We start from the raw sequence: 23804 nt of genomic DNA on the forward strand, positions 1-23804 counted from the left end.
CACTTCATTCCAGCATATGCAGAAATAGTAAATCAAACATGGAAGTCACATGGATTCAACTGTGCATGATATTTACTGCCAACCTCATCCTGGAACCTCGTGGGAATTCTTCAAACATGATCAGAAAATCTCAGAAATATTCTTACATTATAAGTGATAAATAAAAATGTAACATTTGTTTCCTGGACATATTAATCACATCCACGACAGGAATCATAGGCACAATGCTGTGGTCATTTCTGAAATATATCTAAAAATCAAGTGGATGCTACTAGGATTTTATTCCAGTTTTGAAGGAATAACTGATTTATCATTTTTGTCTTTAAAATGTAAAAAAATGAATAAAAAAATACCACAACAAAAATGGCAAGTACATTCAAAAGCAGGTTTTGGGCAATTACAAAGCTGTATATAGCAATGGTAGCCCATTTTTAGCCAAACTAGCAGCTAAAAATTGGCTTATTAATTAGCAATAACTGTCTTTCACAACGTTATATGACTTATTTCACATGTATTATGTTATATGTTATCACTATTTTATGTCTTAGATTCTTATTTACTTTTTGTAGGCCTACTTGTGATTTTCTTTTGTACACATGTAGCCTAATTAACGTTAGCATTGTTGGAGGGAGAATGCATGAGACCCAAGCTTTTCAGTCACAAAAACTGCTTATGTTGTGCATTGATAATTAAAACACTTCAATACTGAACTGATTATAATTAGTCTACTATCCAGCACTCTAACCTAAAAGATACAGATTTATGTTTTAGCTTTTTAGAATGAAAGTAATCCTCACTAAAAGGACGCTTAAAAAACGAGGCAGGAAGTAGGCCTATGAGCAGAGTGAGAGGTCTGTCTGTAATATCTGCGTCATTTTTTTAAAATGTTTTTATTAAACAGCAATTTAATAAATAGTGTGTTTCTTCCTCCTTTCTGACAGCAGCTATGGGGCGGAGAGACGGAGGAAGGAGGAGGAGAAAGAGGAGGAGAACGAGGAGAGGAGGGGTGCGGACTGTTACCGGACAGGACTGTGCGAAAGCAGAAACGGAGGGTTGAATTTGACCTCCTTGGCTGGGCGGTGGGAGGAGGTGGTGGACGGTTGTTTAGGGAGGATAAACTGAGATTGAATCCGCCGGTTGGGACCAGGAGCTCCGTCTGCTGCTGCTGTAACCCCAAACATAATTAACATGGAGCTGGAGAATATCGTGGCCAACACGGTGTTGCTGAAAGCACGGGAAGGTAAGGATGGAGATGGCGGTTTGACAGCTCCTCTCCCCCGGCACCTTACCGCCACAGCAGTCCACCGGCAGGAGGGATGCCCCGGACATTAGTGATATAAACTGTTAGTGCACTTCATCTTAGCCGGTGATCAAACCTTTTTGTTGATGCGGTTGAATACGAACAGGATGTTAATACGCGCCGTTCTCTCGAGTGGATAGAACGACACACCGAACTCCATTTTCAACTTCAGCAATTTAAAGTTTTCTGGCTTAATCGTTAACATAGATACGTGCTTTGACATATCTAACGACTTGGCTAACTCTTTAGCAAACAGTGGCCAATTCGGCTTGGACAATGTTTTAGAAAATGGCTTTATTGCGATACAATGTCTGCCTTCCTTGTTGTCAGTGTTTGCAATTAACTGTTAATAACAACTGTTGTAACACGCTAACCACATTCGCAGGGACGTTAAGGCTTGGTAAAAACAAAAGGCAGCGGGGATGCCAAGTTAGCCAGATATAGTTTAATATTGATTAAAATAAAGCACTGTTTATGAGTGTATGCCGAATTAAAGAGTGGGTGCTAAAGACTTGTAAAACGTAGACAGTATTGTGTACTGTGCACGGACACAGTTGTAATTAAAGGGCGCGTAGAATTGCCTGATTTAAATGACTTTGGCCCGGCTCTGATTATGTAGGCTACATGAAACGCGAAGTATGAGGTCCGGAAGGGGTTGCAACTGTGAAATGTGACTGCGGCGACACATCGGGTTTCCCTTACTGATGTTGCAGCATCGTCCTGTCGTTTGCGAAACAGGATGTTGAGCCAAAGCAACTGTGCTGTACAGGGGTTAGCACTGTGTGCACATAATTGCAATTATATTATTATATTAGGCTTTAAGCCCTTCTGTCAAAACAGCCTTTATTTGCTATGCAGTCTATGCACTTATGATTGATAGCTGTAGGCCCCTAAGATCCTGTTATGTCACTTCAGGTTTATAGGTCAGCTAAATGTCTAAAATGTACCAGAGCAAATGTTACATATTTCAAACACTGATACAGTCTGTGCTATATGGCTCTTGTGCATGATAACACTCTTTAGTACTTACAGTATACATTTTAAACAGGCATCTTATTGTGAACAATGGAAGCATCATCAGAGCCTTTTGTTATTGTTATTCTAAACAGGAGACAAAGGTTGTGGTGACTTGTTGCCAACATAATCCTTATGCCGTCTGCATAAGGACATGAGAAGATGAGTGTCATGATCCCTCACTGTGAGCTTATCTGCTTGATTCAGCTTATCTGTTGTGCTTGTAGGGCCAGGAGTCAAGCCTCTGTGTTGGCACCCATCTGCCCAGCTTAAGTGCCCATAAGCAAGGCACCATATCTCCCAGCACCAGACAGACTTTGAACTCTGACTTCTCTTGGGCCGAGACAAGATGTTCTTTTACCATTGGGGAACAAAAAGTGTTATATGATCTTTATTATTGCCTTAGCCAACTGGACAGACTAACTGGACCTTGTACACATTTGCTAGTATGCAAAGGCAATGTAGAGATATATGCAGCCAGATGAAGCCAGCAAATAATCTTGTAAATTAACTGCTCATCAGGCACAAACACATCCAACAGAAGTCTTCAGAAGATGAGGCCATTCTATTCAATTTAAAAGACAATGCTATACTGTATTATGTACGTTTCAGCGTATTAAAGGGGCACTCCACAGATTTTACAGCTTTAAATAAGATACAGAAATAACTCTGCTTACTGGATGTCATCAAGTTTATCTTGGTTGAGGCTTGAGATTTAAAATTGTAACTGAAAGCCTGCTACAAACTGAAGGGGTGGGTTTTGAAAGAAGTGGGCATCATTACGTTGCATTGTTGAAATTGTAGGACCCAGTGGTGGAAGTAGTATTGAGATCTTTAGTAAAAGTAGCAATACTACAGTGTAAACATATTATGTTACAAGTAAAAGTCCTGCATTCAAAATCGTTCTTCAAGGGATGCTTTGCTGATTTGAATCCCGCTCGGTGTCATCTTTGTGTGGCCAGTGCATGGAGCTGGGAGCAGCCGAGGTCTGTCGAGATCTCAGCGGACCTCGTGATGCGTTCAGCGTCATCCAGCGGATCTCGGCAGACCTCCTCTGCTCTGCTCAGCCGGGAGCTCCGTGTGCTGCGGAAAGCCACACCCGTTCATCTGCACACACTGCCCACACAAAGATGACACAGAGCTGAATTCAAATCAGCAAAATATCTCTTTAAGTATAAAAGCACAAAAGTATATGCATTAAATATACTTAAAGTACCAACAGTTAAAGAACTTTTAATTAGTGTGTACATGACTTTAATGCTGGTAAAGGTGGTGCTAATTTTATTTATTAACTTTATATATAAAGTTAATAAATAAAATTATAATAAAATAATAAATTATTAATAAATAATAATTATTATAGTTTTTTTTATGGATAACCATGTTTTGGAATAAAGTCTAAACCGTCTAATAATATCACTAATGCTAGCATCAACATGTTGTTCTTGAACCCTGATTTTAACTTTATATAAAAAAATGAATTCAAATTGGAGTAGCTCTGTAATAGCTATTTATTTATCTTTTAACATTTTCAGGAAGACCCTTAAAAAAAGCCTTCTGTTAGAATTGAAAACCCCCAAATATTGAGGGTCCAATTCATATTCTTGTTCTCTTACTCTTTGATTAGAAGGTCTCGGATCTAATTTAAATAAACTATAATTTTATTTTATTTAGGCAAAGTTCTTGTACCTTTGCTTTTGTTTACATCTAATATTCTGTTAATATCTCAACTCCTGTTTGACCATTCTTTTTTCATCTGTGTCTTGTCAGTCGCTCAACTTTATGAGCGTGCAATACTAAATTGCCGAAGTACTCCTTTAACTACAATTTCCCTATAGTTTGCATTAGCAATGTCTATTTTCCAAAGCCAGTTTATTTCGGTTTGCCTCCAAAATCAAATTGCAGTGGCCTAAAAGTAGCTTGCCAGCCATCTGCTTTACTATAATGTACTACAACTTAATACTTCAGCCCAAGACAAAGACCTTTCCGTCTCTTCTTTCATGGAATTCTCTCTATGAGTAACTTCAATGACCAAAAATCATGTCGTATGACACCAGTGTTGCACACAAAGGGATCTAAGAGGCAACAGGTTTCATTTTGAAGAATCCATCTTTCTCTGGACAGAGTGCTCACTCACTTGCTCACTTATAGAATCCTAACTGCTCGTCTTATCTTAACGTAAGTTGCAGAAGACATTCCTAAACTCATGGCTGTTTCCTGTCCTATAACAATGAATTTGATTCTTCAATCCGCACTCGTCCTGTCATGCCTGTATCTTTGATTAGCATGTACCGGTAAGCTACTGGAGATGGATAAGTCATAATATCAACGTATCTCACTTGTCACTGGCTAGCTTGCTTGCTAAACCTAAACCTAAGCTGGACGTAGCACGTCAATACATTTTCAAATGAATTGTCTTGGCTGTTGAAATACTGTAGGCTACTCATTAATATACTGTATGGCCTGGGACATTTAAAGCATCAACATATGGTTTGAGTAGCCTTTCAATCATTATATGTGGGTGTTCATGTTGTCCCACATATTCATTGTCATTGCCATACAGACCTACAACGCATTCTCAGGAAAGGGCTCGTATGATATCGTACGAAAACTTATGCACAATAATTCGTATGATATCCGTCACATGACAGTTAAGTTTAGCGGCCTTTACAGGTAAATTTAGCTGACATAAGGTGACTGTGAGCCGGATACAGAGCACCGTGAGGGGATGGCTGTTTGAGCGGCCGTTGCAGTTAAGTTTAGCTGACAAAAGGTGACAGTCCTGCAGCAACAAAAGTTAAGTTTAGGCACCAAAATGTCTAATTAAGATTAGAAAAATGATCGTAGTTTGGGTCCCCTTCAGTAGTACTCCCGGGACACAAACACCACACTCTTGTGTTTCCCCTTACATTCTTCCGGGACACAAACTCTGCTCCCTCGCTTGAAAGTCCTGTGTTTTAGGACCCACCCATCCATCCACACATCCACGCATCCATCCACCCATCCACCATCCATCCACCCATCCATCCACCCATCCACCTATCCATCATCCACCCACCCACCCATCCATTCATCCACCCATCCATCCACAATCCACCATCCATCCACCCATCCATCCATCCATTTTTATCACACTTTCTCTGTAGTTTTAACAGTGTGTCATTTTGACGCGCAATTTCAGTTTTGTGTAATGTGATCATCGTGCATTATTATGTGTAAAATTGCAAAAATATCATTCATTCATGCATGACGGCGATTTAAACCTAATTCACTTCAATAAAGACAACTATACATGCTATTCATGTCATGAGCATCAAGGCGTGGCAGCGCTGCGGTGCAAATTCAACTCATGTTTAGCAGGCTACATGTTAACTCAAATTGTAGAAAAAATAGAAACATTGGAAGCCATTAATCGGTGCGCAAAGTCCTTAAAATCCATTCTGCAGTTAGCATCATATAGCCATGGCAAAAAGAAAATAAGGCAATTTAATTCATTTTGGTTTTACTAAGAAATTGTGTAGCTATGACGTTAATAGCACGACTGATTCACCTGCTGCAAGCCCTGTTGGCACACCTCCCGCCGGGGTGACAACGCAAGAAGAAGCTGAAGAAATAATGTCCTCGCTGGCTGAAGATGGTGGTAACAGCTCGTCAGAGGCCGGTCACCATCCTAACCCCTCTGGCTCCTCTCTCCCGTTAAATTGGAACAGCCAGCAGTGGAGAGACTGGAAGAGCCCGTAAACATGGCTGTTTGTTAAGGATGGAAGCTTGGGGTGCATCGCTTAGGCCTAATTGAACGGAGGAATTATGGTATTCTTCGGTAGCCTGAGTAACTTTAACCGTTGTTCATGTGAAATGTCAAAGACAGCCTGATGCTTTGTTTATAGACTATTTGTGGGTGGCTGTTTGCTGTTTGACCTATTAATTCCTGTCGATAAAATATAATAAGGTAAATCCAAAGGCCACGGTATAGTTCGAACACTGGGTACCGTTAGCTAGCTACCGTAAATGTAGGCTACTTTTAAAATGCCATATTTTACCTCAGGGCTCACCAAAACGGACGTAAAAGCATATTTACCATTCACTTTTCATTTTTTAAGAATCGGTTTAGGAATCAGAATCGTTTTAAAAGTACCGGTTCGGCATCGGAATCGTAAAAATCCAAACGATACCCAACCCTAATCTACAGTCACTAGATCTGTGAAAAGTCTTTTAGTGACACTAATTTGGCTTAGTTGCTGCCCAACATGGCTCGGGTGCTGCACCTAAACCTTACAGTGGCAGGGAAATCCTTGTAATATTCATCATAGAGTTTAAGGTCTCTATTAAGAAACCTAAGTGTGATTTCAGGTGCTACGTGTATTGTATATACTGCAATTTACAGAACATTTCTATGTATTTTGTTAGGCCATTTATTTGGGAATCTCTGACATCAGGGCACTTCATATGACCAACACATCTGAAACCAGCCAAACTGACACTGATGTTTGCTTGTAGAAAAATAGCAGCTGTAGGTTCATACAGTAAGTGATACATTTAAGGGAATGTGACAGATGTCATGACAGCGAGAAAAAAAGTACCACTTAGTAACGACCTATACATACAGTGGTGTGAAAAAGTGTTTGCCCCCTTCCTCATTTCCTGTTCCTTTGCATGTTTGTCACACTTAAGTGTTTCGGAACATCAAACCAATTTAAACAATAGTCAAGGACAACACAAGTAAACACAAAATGCAATTTGTAAATGAAGGTGTTAATTATTAAAGGTGAAAAAAAATCCAAACCATCATGACCCTGTGTGAAAAAGTGATTGCCCCCTAAACCTAATAACTGGTTGGGCCACCCTTAGCAGCAACAACTGCAACCAAGCGTTTGCGATAACGTGCAATGAGGCTTTTACAGCGTCCTGGAGGAAGTTTGGCCCACTCATCTTTGCAGAATTGTCCTAATTCAGTTACATTAGAGGGTTTTCGAGCATGAACGGCCTTTTTAAGGTCATACCACAACATCTCAATAGGATTCAGGTCAAGACTTTGGCTAGGCCACTCCAAAGTCTTCATTTAGTTTTTCTTCAGCCATTCGGTGGTGGACTTGCTGGTGTGTTTAGGATCATTGTCCTGCTGCAGAACCCAAGTTCGTTTCAGCTTGAGTACACGAACAGATGGTCGGACATTCTCCTTCAGGATCTCTTGGTAGACAGCAGAATTCATAGTTCCTTTTATCACGGCAAGTCTTCCAGGTCCTGAAGCAGCAAAACAGCCCCAGACCATCACACTACCACCACCATATTTTACAGTTGGTATAATGTTCTTTTTATGAAATGCAGTGTTCCTTCTACGCCAGATATACTTGGACACACACCTTCCAAAGAGTTCCACTTTTGTCTCATCGGTCCACAGAATGTTGTCCCAAAAGTCTTGGGGATCATCAAGATGTGTTCTGGAGAAATTGAGACAAGCTTTGATGTTCTTTTTGCTCAGCAGTGGTTTTCTCCTTGGAACTCTGCCATGCAGGCCATTTTTTGCCCAGTCTTTTCCTGATGGTGGAGGCATGAACGCTGACCTTAACTGAGGCAAGTGAGGCCTGCAGTTCTTTGGACGTTGTTGTGGGGGTCTTTTGTGACCTCTTGGATGAGTCGTCGCTGCGCTCTTGGGGTAATTTTGGGCGGCCGGCCACTCCTGGGAAGGTTCACCACTGTTCCATGTCTTCGCCATTTGTGGATAATGGCTCTCACTGTGGTTCGCTGGATTCCCAAAGCTTTGGAAATGGCCTTATAACCCTTTCCAGACTGATAGATCTCAATTACTTTCTTTCTCAATTGTTCCTGAATTTCTTTGGGTCTCGGCATGATGTGTAGCTTTTAAGGATCTTCTGGTGGACCTTACTGTGTCAAGCAGCTCCTATTTAAGTGATGCCTTGATTGTGAACAGGTGTGGCAATAATCAGGCCTGGGTGTGGCTAGAGAAATTGAACTCAGGTGTGGACAACCACAGTTATAGTATGTTTTAACAAGGGGGGCAATCACTTTTTCACACAGGGCCATGATGGTTTGGATTTTTTTTCTCCTTTAATAATAAACACCTTCATTTACAAATTGCATTTTGTGTTTACTTGTGTTGTCCTTGACTTTTGTTTAAATTGGTTTGATGTTCCGAAACACTTAAGTGTGACAAACATGCAAAGGAACAGGAAATGAGGAAGGGGGCAAACACTTTTTCACACCACTGTACGTACATACCAACCAGTAAATCTATTAGTTTGTCATTTTCTCTTGAACTATTTCTTTTTATCTGTTTGTTTCCTCACGACTAATTCTGTTTGTGTGAGCAAATGTGTAACTGCTGACTTGGTTGGGATTGACGCAGTTGGCAGCGTTTCTTGTTTCTCACGGATGACTGTCCTCGACATATTCATAAAACGTTCATGAAAGTTTTCAAGACTCTTTTGAGAGCTCGGGACAAGCAGCATTGTAAACTTTGTGATTAATAGACGAGGGAGTAATCCAGCAAGATTAATCCATGGCGCTTCTTGTGTTTGTTTTTTTTTTTTTACAGATTTTATCAGATTTCTAGTAAACTGAAGTCCCGCACCATCATAGGGCTGGGTATCGTTTGAAGTTTTTTGACACTAATGCTGATACAACATCTGACTCAGTAAGTGTGTGCGTGCATTGAATTAAATGAAACTCTCCTATGAATTAATCCTTTATATTGTAAGAGGAATAAGGTGTTATTTCGTCTTCCAAAAGTTACAGGGTCTCACTTTGAATGCTGTTGAAAGACATGCAACTGTACAACAATCTGGCCTGAACAAAATACTGGTTAAAATGAGAGAACTATGATTTTGAACAGGAACTATCTGATCCATTAAACAAGCTTTTGATCCTCAACACATTTCTTTAAAAGAAATTGGGGCGCCTGGGTAGCTCACCTGGTAAAGCGCACACCCATATATAGAGGTTTACTCCTCGACGCAGCGGCCGCGGGCTCGACTCCAACCTGCAGATCCTTTGCTGCATGTCATTCCCCCCCCTCTCTCTCCCCTTTCATGTCTTCAGCTGTTCTATAAAAATAAAAGCCTAAAATGCCCAAAAAATAATCTTAAAAAAAACCAATTGATGATCGTTACCTAGCTTTATTACTACTTACTGCAAACCAGCTTCTATTCTGTCAGTATATTTTTCATACTGAAAAGCTGAATTATGTCCTATGTTCTGTTGGTCAGACAAAACAAGACGTTTGAAGACGTCGCCTTTGCTTTAGAGCTTGCGATGGTCATTTTTCTTTATTCTTGACATTTTGTAATCTATAAAATGTAAAATAAATAAATAGTTTCTTTATTTTTCACATGCTGCCTTTTAAAATTGTTTTATTTTGTATAGTTCATTCATTCAACATTTAACAGTCAGCTGATGTGTCTTATTGTGCTTCAGGAAAGAAAAATACTATTCATAGAACATTTCATTTTCTGCTCAATAACGACTTCAAAGTGGAGACAGAGTAGGGGACATGTGATTGGGTCTCTGACAATGGGTTTAAACAGCGGACAGGACATTTAGGCTACATGGCGCTGGCTTTAGACCACTGAGCCCCCAGGACCAGTGTTGCAATCTATATTTAATGCCAAGCAGTAAAAGCCTGCTCAAAAGTCACCAGATGTTGGTAGATTACATCACAGGCTAATTTGATGTCAAAACGTGACCATTTATAGCCTGACAAGCTAAGGAACTCACCATTGGCAGGGCTCAATCCGAGGGGCGGGATAAACGGTTGTCTTTCAAATTCCCTCTGCACGCAATAGCATAGTGCTACAACCAACCAGAGCAACGCTAGTTGATGGAGTAAACGTTTGCCGTATCCGGTCGGCAAAACTCCAAACACATCTTCCTCTTTTAAGAATGACTTCAGTGCCGTTCTTTGTTCTTTTCTCAAAGAAAAGCTCAACTCCAAGTCTTCCAGAGTCGCGGCCAAAGCCGATTCCAAAGACCGCTGTTCGCCAGCAGCAGCAGCCATCTTCTTTGTTTTCAAGTAGCAGGGAATTCACGCGGAACCGTCGCAACTCTGCCGTCATTATGTTAAGCCCGCCCACCGACTCTATACACGATGTGATTGGCCTGACCAGAATTTGGTTTTTTCCAGCTCGCAAGCCAACCAAGAGTTGCTAGACGACCCTGGCTGCAAATTACATTTGCTGCTGCTAGGGTGGTCTAGATTTCTAGGCTAGACCATTAATGCAAGATAAAAAAAAAAGATGGTTAAAGTTAGAAGTTAAGCTGAACTGACTCTAACTATTATTATTAGGGCTGTCAAATGATTTTTTTTAATCATGATTAATCACATATTTTATCACGATTAAAATTCTATTATTTTGCATTTTTAAGTACATATTAACAATCGATAGCAATTGTTACCAGTGTATCTGGATTTGGAGTCAAATGAATGCAAAGAAAGTTACTTTATGAACTTGATTTTAAGATTTGTAATTATTTATTTACTGTGTAAACAAAAGAAAAATGTGTGAATCTGTCATTATTGCACAATTCCTCCAAGTACCTAACTAATAAACTAAAACTCCCTATCCTTACCAGAGTCAATTTAGTGTTTAGTAACTCCTAAATAATGTTGATTACTCACTGACGTCCAGTGATCACCGGTTAATGAGACAGCGTTTGCAGCACCTTGCAGCTGTTCCACTGTGGCTGCTTTCTCCGTGTCGTACAGGCTGTGCGTGGGGCTGCTGTCCCCCTCGACGGCAACGAGACGGGTCAGAACACGCCAACCGTAGTACGTCTTTAAGACCCGAGTCCTCTACGATGCTGACAGGTCTGCAGTTAGTTGCCACCCGTTTCGCAAGAGCTGTAGTAATTTTTTGGGATTTGGTTTCATCCACAGGTCGGCAAGTAGCACTCTCCAAAATACTGCTTTGCCTGAGTGGGTAGCATGCTAGCGGGTAGCATCACGTTAACTGTACTACTATGCTTAGCATATGCTTTCACATACTCGACATTTATTTGTGAAAATCAGAAAACACTTTATTATCATGTACAAATGTACAACTATCAAAGGCTTAGACTGAAATAACATCATGCACATGGCAGCTTAAGTGCACAGCTCATAATATGAGCGCCATCATCAACCACTGCACAGCGAAGAGTGAAATACTCACTGACAGCCACAAGTTAGTCATCGTAGTCTATATCCTTGATGTTCCACTTATGGGATTGCTCGGTTGCTTTTTTTTTGGTTCAAAGAAATGCCAATAAACCAGAGCATGTTTTTCTTCCATCCCTGAATGCTGTGTGGAGTATAGCCAGTACTGTCATCGTCACTCCTAACTAATCACCAGAAGAACCAGCAGTCAAGTTATTGCATAATGCACAATTTGAGAGTGACGCTGTGTAACGCTCATACTATAAATAGAACGTGATAATCAATCACACAAACACAAAATGGAACTCACCATCTAAATGACGCCTCCGAGTGCAGGGTTTTTCATGTCTTAGAATGGGCCTTTGGGGGGTGACTACGCACGACAGTAAGCACGATCGGTTTGCGTAGTAAAGTCAGTTAAAGGAGTCTGTGTTACCTTATTTGACAGAAATCTATATGCTTTTGCCTGTTATTTCTGACAATTTGATAAACAAAAATGTCGATTATGCTTGAGTAAGTGAAACCCCAATCAACAAAACTGCTTTTTAAAAAAAAAAAATATTTAAATACCGTTAAAATCACTGACACAGCCAGACTCTGGACGGTAAAACTAAGATAAGTATTCCTATTGAAGTTCATGCTCTGCTTTTCTACTATTGGTGTTATTATTTTGGCACTGATTCTCCTTGGGCGCTGGCTAAAACCTCTTTTGGGGGGGGGGGCGCCAAAAATTCCTCTATGCAGGAAAAACCCTGCGAGTGTCTGTCTGCGTCGTCCCGGATCGCAGCTGCGAACGTTAGCATAACGAAGACGGGCAAAATACCACGTAGTGGAAAAGTCACGCCACGCCACTCGTTACTAATGCCCAGTGAAAAATACTTTGTCATGATCAAATCATAACAGAAGTTATCTCAGGACACTTTACAGATTGAGTAGGTCGAGACAACACTCTATAATTTACAGAGACCCAACAAGTCCCCAATTGGTGCGATGGCGAGGAAAAACTTCCTTTTAACAGACAGAAACCTCTAACAGAAGTTAATGGGGTTTTCCTTGGCCCATGCTTCACCATTCCACCAAGTTTCTTGAAAATCTGGCTAGTTTTCCAGTCATCCTGCTAACAAACAAGAAACAGGCAAACCAAACTGAAACCATAAACTCATTGGCCGAGTTAAAACACAACTTTGCAAATGTTTTATTAAGGAAGGAAATGCATTCAACCTAAGGCGCAATAATTAGTAGATTAATCGATTAGTTGATTGATAGTAAATGTATTTGCAACGATTTTGATAATCAATTAATCGTATAAGTCAATTTGCAATCAACAATCCCAAACATTTGAAGGTTCTAGCTTCTCCAATGTGAAGTTTTGACACTTTTGCCAGTCTTACATAATAGTAAAGTGAATATTTTTGGGTTTATTTTTCAATATTTTATGATTTTTGTTACACTAAACACATGCAACATGTTTTTCCAGGCCTAAAGGACACACACCATGTGCTTTAGTAACACTGGAGGGAAAGATTACTTGTTTCTTTACAAGAAAACTCCACAGGACATCTTTAATTATTGATACTCGAACTGAACAAGTTAGTGAACCAGTTTGGCTTCTGTTCAAGACACATTCTGGTTTAAAACAAGGACATTTAAAAAAAACAATAGATGTGTTTTTCTTTAAATGGTTTTGTTAAGTTGGTATTGCCGTACTGTTATCTCATGTCAGGCTGAACTTCAGTGTCTTAGATACTGTATCATGTTGGTTAAATGTCCTTCCTCCAGTTGAAAACAGCAGTGTTCAGGAGTCACCTTTGACCTCCATTGTCACAAAGCTTCTTCTCTTCCATGTGCCAGTGTGGGATAGTTTCTTCCTCTGTGACTAAAAGCTAATCGGGCTGTTTACAGTCTAATTATGTATGCTTATCACTTTGCGGAGAAGTGTGTTTGACTGACATGCCGTTTGTCTTGATTTAAATTCCCACTAATGCACACAACGGACATCGGGGATCTGGTTTGCTCTGTTATCAATCAGCTTATTGGTAATTCTGGGGCTGATGTTATCATCTGTTTCCTGGACACAAACAAAACATCTCGTTTGCATTGTGTATATGCCAATTATTCATTTTTAGTAGCAGCTGCTTTGCAGTATTTTGAATAGCAAATCCTGATGCGTGGTATTGACTTTCTCTTCGTCAGAACACACAATGAGGCTTTTATCAGTACACACTCGATTTATTATTTGTTTGATCCCGGAGCATTACTAAGGGTAATCAGTCCCCCAGACATTTCATAGCATTGCCGGAAAACGCTTCCAACACGCTTGCGTGTCACGTGAAAAATAGGCGTTGGCCCTATTTCTAGCATGCGCGCCTTTTCGGCGCGCCTGAGATGTGCGTGTCACGCAGGCAGTGTGCAAGCTCTAATCTGTTAACATGGGAGCCGAAATAAAAACGGACACGCCACGCAGCTGACACGCTCACGCCACGCAGTGTGCAGCTGGCCTTAACCTTCCAGCACTGATGTTGCCTCTGGATGAGGTCTAAAGGACGGACAGAAAGATGTTTACAGAGAGCAAGGGTCTTTCTTTTTGCACATCCCTCTACCTTTTTGTACATTCTGCACTAACCACACAGCCTCTTTTTTCCTTCCTAATGTTAGTTATGTATGTATGTATGTATGTACATGTTATCATGCTATTTCTTTCTGTATTTACTGTTGTTGTGTAACACAACAATGTATACATAGTTTCTAATTGGTTAGGATTGATTGTTTTATCTGTTTTTTTTCAGGATTGTACTAAACATCCTTGACAGAGTGGCATGCAGCAGGACGAATGCAACTAACCCTTCTTTTCATTTTCAACTATTCTGTCAATTATCTTTTTGATTCATAGATCTGCTGCTTAGTCTCTAAAATGTCAGACCAAGGGTCCACGACTCAGAGATATTCAGTTCACAAATGACATAAAACAGAGAAAAGTCCTCACATTAGACAAACTCAAACCAGGAAATGTTTTGCATTTTTGCTCGATAAATGACGTTAGTGAATACTATTATTATCAAAAATGTTATGTTTTTTTTTTTTTTTCAGCCTTCAGGCACCTAATGTTTTTTTTTTTTCTGTTTTATTTCACGAGAAGAAAATTAACTTGCAGGGACTTGAGGTTTTAACCTAATACAGTGAGCACCGTGTTGGCTCTTGTTCTCGTTCTTGTTATTGAAGTGTGGTGAACGTGCTCTTGAATCTGTGTCACTGTGGAGTGTATCACAGGCACTACGAGCTTTTTGAAAAGCAGCCTGAGCACTAACACGGAGACGACAGGAACTTCCTCTGGTTTTTTCTTTGTGCTGTGTGCTGATTTCTCCAGTGACGTTCGCTCTTTGTGTTTACTCTGCTGCAGTTTCTCAACAATGGTGTGTGGGGCTGCACAGACATGTTATACTATGCTAAGGGCCGGGTATGGTTTAAACAATTTGAATACCGTGCAGTACCCTTAAGGGGATACCAATAGAGTACTTCATTTGATACCCTTTTCTCTACACCATTGGATACCCATCATGTGAATGGAAGCATTCAGTTTCGTGGAGATGCCACCACCACTTCACCCAATCCAAATGATCTCTACACAAACACATTTTGACAGTATTCAAATTATTAAAATATTTATCAAATAACTTCAAAACTGTACAATGAAGTATCATTTGGGCCGATCACACGTAGCATTAAATGGAAGAATGCTTGCGGTGATTGGCTGCGAGCAAAACCAACAAAAATAGTCTTTTTTTTCTACATCTGGGTACCTAAAAGATCAAATGAAGCCAGGTATCGTTTGACTGGAAAAGTTTTGATACTAGGGCTGGGCGATGTGGAGAAAATCAAATATCACGATATTTTTGACCAAATACCTCGATATCGATACCGCAACGATATTGTAGTGTTGACTATTGGCGCTTTCACAAAATATTTACACAATGAGATTTTTTTTATAAATAATCATCAGTAATGTGGATATAATGACTAAGTGGGTAAAGGCAAACAATAGAACAGTTACAAAAGTCTGGTACGTTCAGAAAATGACATCACTTTACTGTAATGCTGCCTTTAAAACCAGGAAAAGACAACACTTGTGTCATATCACGATATTCAAAATCTAAGACAATATCTAGTCTCATATCACAATATCGATATAATATCAATATATTGCCCAGCTCATTCTGATACTACTTTCTACTGCGTTATATCGCTACATGCCTTAAAGGTATGAAGTGCCGATACCAGGCCCTAACCCAGTGGGGGTGGCAGCCCCCCTGATTGGAGTCCTCACAATGTGACAACCAAGTGGTAAAATGCACTGACGTTTCAAAGCACACACTAAATTAAACACTTAACCCAATGCAGAACTACGTCGGTCACGCAGCGATGCACACACTGGACACTCCATACAGACAGAAGAAGTATTCACTAAGTACAGTAGCTTGTTTTTGCCTATCCGGGGAGCAATTGCGATAAAATGGCTGCTTTTCTGGAAAATTGACGTGCGTGGATGCTCAGAAATAAGACGGACGCATTGAGACGCCAAGCCAACACATGAAACTCAAGCCTGAGTCTGTCGTGTTGTGAAGTCGCAGCGCTAACCGCCAGACTTGTGTTCTACGTGCGCGTCTTTTCAGAGAGCATCTTTGTCACAAAAGCAAACATCCTTCTTGGACTTAGTTTCAAACCAAATTGTTTTGTTTTACAGGAGGCGGCGGGAACAGAAAAGGAAAAAGCAAGAAATGGAAGCAGCTGCTGCAGTTTCCCCACGTCAGTTTGTGTGAAGAGCTGCGACAAATCATAGGTAAGATAATGACGTCTTTCCCCAGTCTTACAGGGGAGGGTTCTTATGTTGTTTGACATGAAAGTCTTTGTGGTCTTTTATGCGTTAAGTGGGCCTGAGGCCTTTGAAACAGATTCAAATCTGTTGTATCCATATCGACTTGGTTGTTGCTCTGTCTTAACATCCCTTCAGCTACAGAAATTGTGTAGCCATCACCAGACCTTCATCGTCATGGAGAAAAAGTGGGATACCCTGAAATCCTTTGACAGTCCCTATTTTTGTCCCTCGGGAATTTAGAAAATGGCATGTTGGTTTGGCTGTTCTACGGTTGGTAACGTTACAGATAAGTTGTCAGAGACAGGATAGTATTCTGTGACAGAAGCTTATACTTGTGGGCAAGAATCAAGAATGGAAATCATGATTAATTTCATTTAAAATAAGACTAAGAGTTTATAGCCACATGAGCAGCTCAGTGAGGCACAGAAGTATTGCATTGCATATATAGCATTGAGCTAAATGCTAACATGCTGACAATGACAATGCTAACATGCGGATGGTAAGCAAGGGGGTAAGCGAGCATCTGGGAAGCGTACCTCCAATGGGGAGATTCTAGGCTAACAAGCCATCACCCCCCATTAGCATCCCATTGACTGCCATTCATCTTGGCGTCACTTTGACAGCGAATAACTTTACATCCGAAGCGTTTAAAGACTCCATTTGTACATTGTTTGTTTCTAAAGAAACACGACAATGTATAAAAGGCTCCATTACCTTGTACCTCACGTTATGGCTCCGTAGCAGACGTTTTTGTAAAAATAGGCTAACGATTGTGTCATAACCACGTGACTTTCTGAGGCTGAGTAGAATGTCATTTGTTCAGCAAGTATTTGGTCATAAACTTACCTTGCACAGCAGCTGGATTTTCGCCAATCTCGACATCACTTTAAAATGAGATTCACATGCCACATCGCGCGAAAATCCATCTTGTCAAGCTTCAAGTAAAAGCGTTTGTGTCTAAACTACCAGCTGCCCGAACCAATCAGCGTCGGTGAGGAGCTACTGGCAGCTATGGGCGTGGTTTAGGTGTGTGTGTGATGGCCGTGACTTTTCATTCAAAACAACAATGGCAGACGTGATAGACAGATGGTTCATCCAATCACCTGCCAGGCATTTTTTTTGAAAGTGCCTGCCCTTTCCCCAAACAGTTTCCATTGACGGCTTCTCGGTTGCATAAACCAAAGATTTTTGGACAAAATCAATTTTAAACTGATGATGGTGCTAGATGAAAAGTCAGAGGATCATCAAGTCTGTGGGATTCATCCTGAGAGGAACATCAATGTGTGGCAATCAGAACTTTCAGTCTGAACCAAAGTGGTGGACAAACTGATAGTCACTGCCGTCCATAGAGCCACCCAGCTGGCGTGGTTAAAAATGGCCTGTGACATCACAATGGCGGTATCACTGTTCCCTGCCACACATCATGGATTAACAATTTTACAATACATTACTCTGTTGTGCCACTGTATAGAGACTGACCAGTACACTTTTCTAGGAATGACATGTGAATTGTATTTTAAGGTGGATCTTCCCTGACTCTTCTTCTTCTTTGAATAGGGGAAAGTCCCAACAAGGCCTCCATATTGAGATATTAATATATAACTTAATACAAAGAACGGCTCTATGTTTAGCTCTGTGTTATAGCAACGCTCATTATTTCACCAGTGTTTACTGGTGTCTCTACATAAACAGCATATAAATATGTATAAGTAAAATCTCTATAAATAACACAATGAAAGTTGTAAAAAGTAGGACAATAGTGCAATGATGCAGAGTGCAACGGGTCCTGGAATACATATGGGATTATTAATGTAACAGGTTGCGGTGGATATGTCAGTTTATGCAGTATATTAAGCTAGCCTGTGTGCTTATATTTATAGTCAGTGCGTTTACATGCACACAGCAGTAACCGGGGTAAGTGATGGGAATGGGAAGAATGACAGGAGTAACTCTACCTCCGGTACAGAAGGTGGCGCTCTGCCAACGCAAAATTGGCTTTTTTTTCCGGTTGACCTATGTCAAAATTACACCGAAGGGCCATTCAATTAGTAAAATTTAACAACTTAATGCTTCATTCACACACTCTTGTCACAGCGTAGGAAAGCACAGTGCTCTCGCCAGATGACTGACAACTTGTTTCGGCTCATTATATCTGTAACGTTAACCATTGTCGGGTGGAATTAGCAAACTAGCTTTGTTAGCTAACTAACGTTAGCCAGCGGCCGCAGCGGGAGCAGCTCGGTCCCTCCCCTTTTTTGCCGAGACACAACGTTGACAGCCCCGGATATGGACAATTGGTTTAGCCATCTCCCGGTGTCATCATACTGTAATATTTCAGTTTTTATTAACGTATTACGTTTCATTGAGTTTATATTATCAATGTTGATTTTTCATTCAGCCTTATAGTGTAACCTGAATAGTGGCCTAATAATGTACAAAAATAAACATCCATTGATCCATATGCTAGATATCCATACTCTCAGCAGCAAACCTCAGGTTACTTATTAAAAAAAAGGAGTCTATGGATGATACACTCTTAGTACCAATGATAATTATAGCTGCTACGCAGCAATGGTCGGGGCCGAGCATTTTGAGGAGGAAAAGGAAAAAGCGGTGGATGGAGAAGAAGAGAAGAATGGCAAATACACGAGGGTTCTGTCAGCAGAAGTGCCAAACAGAGACATTCCTGCTCATCACGTTGAGCATGCCCAAGGAGCTTCTAAAATTAAAATCTCTGATTTGATGTGTCTCCAATCCCCCCCCCCAAAACTGCATGTTTTAGATGCCTGATTAGGTTTAAGATGGTGACCTTGTAACACCTTGTAAGTGGGCGGCTGTGGCTCAGGTGGTAGAGCCTACCTCAGAAGGTTGGTGGTTCGATCCCTGGCCCTGCAGTCCCGTGTCGAAGTGTCTTTAGGGCAAGACACTGGACCCAGAATCATTCCCGATGCTGCGCCATTGGTGTGTGAATGTATGTAAATGTCTACCTGATGAACAGATGGCACCTTGTACCTCGGGCCACAGTGTATGAATTTGTGTGAATGGTTCCTCTACTCTGTAAAATGGCTTTGAGTAGTCGTTAAGACTAGAAAAGCATTATATAAATACAGTCCATTGACATTTAACAGGTTTAGGAAGTTTGGCAGTTTTTGAAAAAAGTAGAGTGATATACTTCAAAATTGCTACTAGGTAAAAGCAAGGGGAAAGTTTCTGCTCTACTGGGGATACAGTTTGGCGTAACATTGTTGCATGTACGGTTGATTTGTTATGAATTTTTAAAGTTTTGAATTTTAGATGGCTGCCATCAGGACTATTGGCATACAAATCGGACTGATTAAGCTTGGCACAGGACTGGACTTGTGTGAGCAGTTTGGTGAGTTTTCATGCATGGGAACATGGATTTCTTTGGAAGAATAATAAAACTGGCAATAACGAGGGTTCCCGCAGCTTCGCTGCTCGGCCCCTAACAATGACTTTGTTAGTGCTTGTGCACAGCTCACCGACCATATTTGGCAATATGTGCTTTAGCCAAAGACACTGCACACAAGTACAAACGTACTTGGATAAATTTGTTGTTCCTAAAGAAATCATTTCAACATGCTACTTGTAACCTGTAACGTTTCTGTTTTTGTACAGATTAAACAAACAAGACGTAACCTATTACTTAGTGAGCTTTAGAGGTGTTGGTTGGTATATTTTTCACTTTGGACAGAGCCAGAGCTGTTTTAATGCTAATCTCAGATAACTCGGCTGCTGGCTCTAGCTTCATATTCAGCGTAGAGCGGTATTGATCTTCTCTTTTTTATTGAGGAAATCAGTTTTTCTCATTTATAATACATTTGAATTAAAGCCGGTTGGTGTTATTTTAGATGCAGGATTTATTATGTTGTGCTTCTTTCATCATCGACTGATTGAGGCGGATGATGAGTGTTGTCTTTTGTAATCGTGAGGCTTCCTGTCCAAGGCTACAGCGCTGTTGTAACGTCTGTTACAATTTTTCCTTTTCACTTTTTCCCTTTAATTTCTGTTACACCCAAAGATATTACCAGGACCCTCAGCTGATTTGCCATGAGCTGATCAACTAAAGCTTACACACTACGTTCAAAGACATCAGCTAAAATCTGTCCTGACTTGACTCCTTTCATAACAAGCAGATCACTGATCAAATTCAGACAAGCCAAGTACATGAGAACTATGAATGCATGCAGGCTGAAAAAAAAAAGAATTGCTCAAGTGGTTCCACAGAGGAAACTAAAGCCTGCACAGAAAGAGGAAGCAGGCCTTTGTTTTTTGCTGTTTCAACCAGCAGTGTGGTTACTTTCATTTCAAACAGGTGGCAGGTTGGAGACAGAGCGCAGAGTTTACGATACCAGACCAGACAGAAGAAATCAGATATACAGTCACGAGAGGATGGGAGTGAAAATGCAGGGACAAGACGAAAGAAAAGGTTGCTGGTGTAGCTGGTGAAAAATATCTCATCTGTGGTGTCTCTAATGAACTCAGTTGGAAGCAAAAAGATGTAAAATGTAAAATTAGGGGTTCAGCATTGTGATTACACTAACTGCATAATTGCAAATCTCTTCAATTACGTCTTCATTGCATGAAAAACAAATGGCACTGAAAAAGACAGCAACAACATCACTATCAGTCTTTAAAAGCCATCATGGCTGTTATGATTCAGAAAAAAAGCCCTGTTACTACCCTTACATAAAAATGGTTGTCATGAGACGTAAAGAGCTTTTATTACTGTTTTTCTCAGCTGTTTTTTCTATCGTGATTTGTTGTCCTTGCTCTGTACTGTAATGTAGCGGACAGTACAGTACATACATACCTGTGATAATGTGGAGCGCTACTAAAGCTGCAGGGGGAGTACCACCTTTGATTAATCTCACCACATCCAGGAAAGTGGATGACATGCTTCAGAGCGTGTGCATCAGCGTGAACCAGAGACAGGAGACATCGGTAAATCCTAAATCACATCTGCTAGACTGTAGTTAGGTTTAGGCATGAGGAGTGGGGATTGGTTAGGGTAAGGGTAAGAATACCAGGGTAAGCCAATCAGAGGCAGAATAAGGCGGGTCACAGGCCACATCCTTTGCCGTCGACAGACACATCTAGCGGATCAGATCTAGCATCTACACGTCCAATCCTGCAGATCAGATTTGGACTTTCCTTACATCTAACCTCTGTTTATAAGCTGCAGAGTTTACAGACATATAAGGGATCTGAGTGAGTGTATTTTAAAGATAAATCAGCAAGTCTTTTTTCTAGAGATACCAAGAATGGCGATTCACACTTCAAAATCTCCCTTACCTTACCAGCATGCTGAGAACAGTTCTGGTGATAGCGTGAACTACACACACACACACACACACACACACTCATTGTTTGTTATTGTCAGGCGTTTCTCATTTACCGGAGGTGTGAACGTGTTTGTGTGTGTGTAGGGCTGAGCGATTAGTGGCGTTTACATCACGAACGAATTTTGAATGAGAGCAAACCGTGAACTGTGACTTGAACGTAATGTGAAAACATTTTGTTCTATAAGGAAGGAAATGCATTCCACTAGAGCTGCACTGATCCGTTGATTAATCGTTTAGTTGATTGCAGTGGTGGAATGTAACGAAGTACAAATACTTCGTTACTGTACTTAAGTACATTTTTCACGTATCTGTACTTTACTTAAGTACAATCAATAGTGCATACTTTTGACTTTTACTTTGTTACATTAGATACAGATATCTATCTTAAAAACACTCCCGGTCCTCCTCAGCTGTGTGTTCTCGCTAAATAAATGTGTGCAGCATTCACTGTCCCGTGGGAATTAATGCAAAGTCGATCTTCATGCAGATCACCCTGATAGATAACCAGAATTGTAAGTCAGAATGTAAACTGGGTTACAGATGGTAAGCACAATTACATTAACCTAAAACTAACTTAATTAAAATGCCACAGCCCATATAGTTTTTTTTTAATTATTAGAATATAGACATTAAGAGAATAAATCGTTATGCAAGTACTTTTATTTTTAATACTTAAAGTACATTTTAAAATCAGGTATTTTCATTGTACTTTTACTTTTACTAAAGTAAATATATCTCTGGTTATTTGTACTTTTACTTAAGAACTGAGATTCAGTACTTCCTCCACCACTGGTTGATTGACAGAAAATGTATTTGCAACTATTTGGATAATCAATTAATTATTAAAAAAAGTCCATTTTCAATCAACAATCCCAAACATTTGAAGGTTCTAGCTTCTCCAATGTGAAGTTTTGACACTTTTGCCAGTCACTTTTGCCAGTAAAGTGAATATTTTTGGGTTTATTTTTCACTATTTTATGATGTTTTACAGAACAAACAACATGCAACATGTTTTTCCAGGCCTAAAGGACACACACCATGTGCTTTAGTAACACTGGAGGGAAAGATTACTTGTTTCTTTACAAGAAAACTCCACAGGACATCTTTAATTATTGATACTCGAACTGAACAAGTTAGTGAACCAGTTTGGCTTCTGTTCAAGACACATTCTGGTTTAAAACAAGGACATTTAAAAAAAACAATAGATGTGTTTTTCTTTAAATGGGGGTGACATGGTTTTATTAAGTTGGTATGGCTGTACTGTTATCTCATGTCAGGCTGAACTTCAGTGTCTTAGATACAACAAGATTTTGGACAACAATGGAGCTCTATGGTACAGAGCAATAAGGCTATATATCAGGCTTTAATACAAGCACAGTTGTTAGTAGATACATTAATTGTAGTCTGGCTCACGGGGTGTACACTGCGGATATAAAGCCCGACATCACATGCTGGTACAATAATTGTTGGTTTGGGTCTTTTCATGAGTTTTCTTGACGAGAACATATCATTGATATAATTTTTTGAATCTCATCACATGAATCAGAGCCTCCAGGATTTGAGCCTCTGAAGCTAACGTTAGCAACCAGCAACTGCATCACTTTATCTGACTGATGTTTTCATGTAGAAACAAGATACACTGAGACTGTCCTCCCCCCCAAAAAAACAAACAAACACAGGACTTTCACCCAGGAGACCGGGGTTTGTGTCCCGTTTGAAAATAAAAGTTCACGGCGAGTGTTATTTAACCTAAACCATGATGATTTCCTAAACTTAACCAAATAGTTTTTGTTCCTAAACCTAACCAAACTGCTACTGTTTCTCAACGTTAACATGTTTAAAACCGCAAGCGTTACGTTCTCTGGTTTAGATATGAGGACGGAAACCGCTCCTGTGGGTCGTATTAGAGGGTAGAAATAAACGACATATTGACGTATGTGTGGAGGACTTGTATGATACACTACATGCCCAAAAGTAAGAGGACACTTGTCCGCACACTTGTACTTGTACACAGTGTACTTTTGGTGTGGGTTTGTTTGCCTGTAGACCACAAATATAGTTGCATTTCTAGAAATAATCATAAAATAGGTTAGAAAAATCACTACTGGG

General features: G+C 40.2%; 1 protein-coding gene across 1 annotated transcript in view; it reads left to right on the plus strand.

Annotated features, from left to right (window-relative positions):
* Positions 1-1013: 1013 nt before the first annotated feature.
* Positions 1014-23804, plus strand: part of grk6 (G protein-coupled receptor kinase 6) — a 76184-nt gene continuing 53393 nt past the window's right edge. The window contains exons 1-2 of the mRNA XM_078265659.1: positions 1014-1240; positions 16201-16296. Coding sequence (XP_078121785.1) covers positions 1189-1240; positions 16201-16296 — 148 coding nt within the window. The 5' untranslated portion in view covers positions 1014-1188. The remainder of the gene's footprint in view (positions 1241-16200; positions 16297-23804) is intronic.

Source organism: Sander vitreus, chromosome 13, assembly GCF_031162955.1.
Source record: "Sander vitreus isolate 19-12246 chromosome 13, sanVit1, whole genome shotgun sequence".
NCBI classification, from domain to species: Eukaryota; Metazoa; Chordata; class Actinopteri; order Perciformes; family Percidae; genus Sander; species Sander vitreus.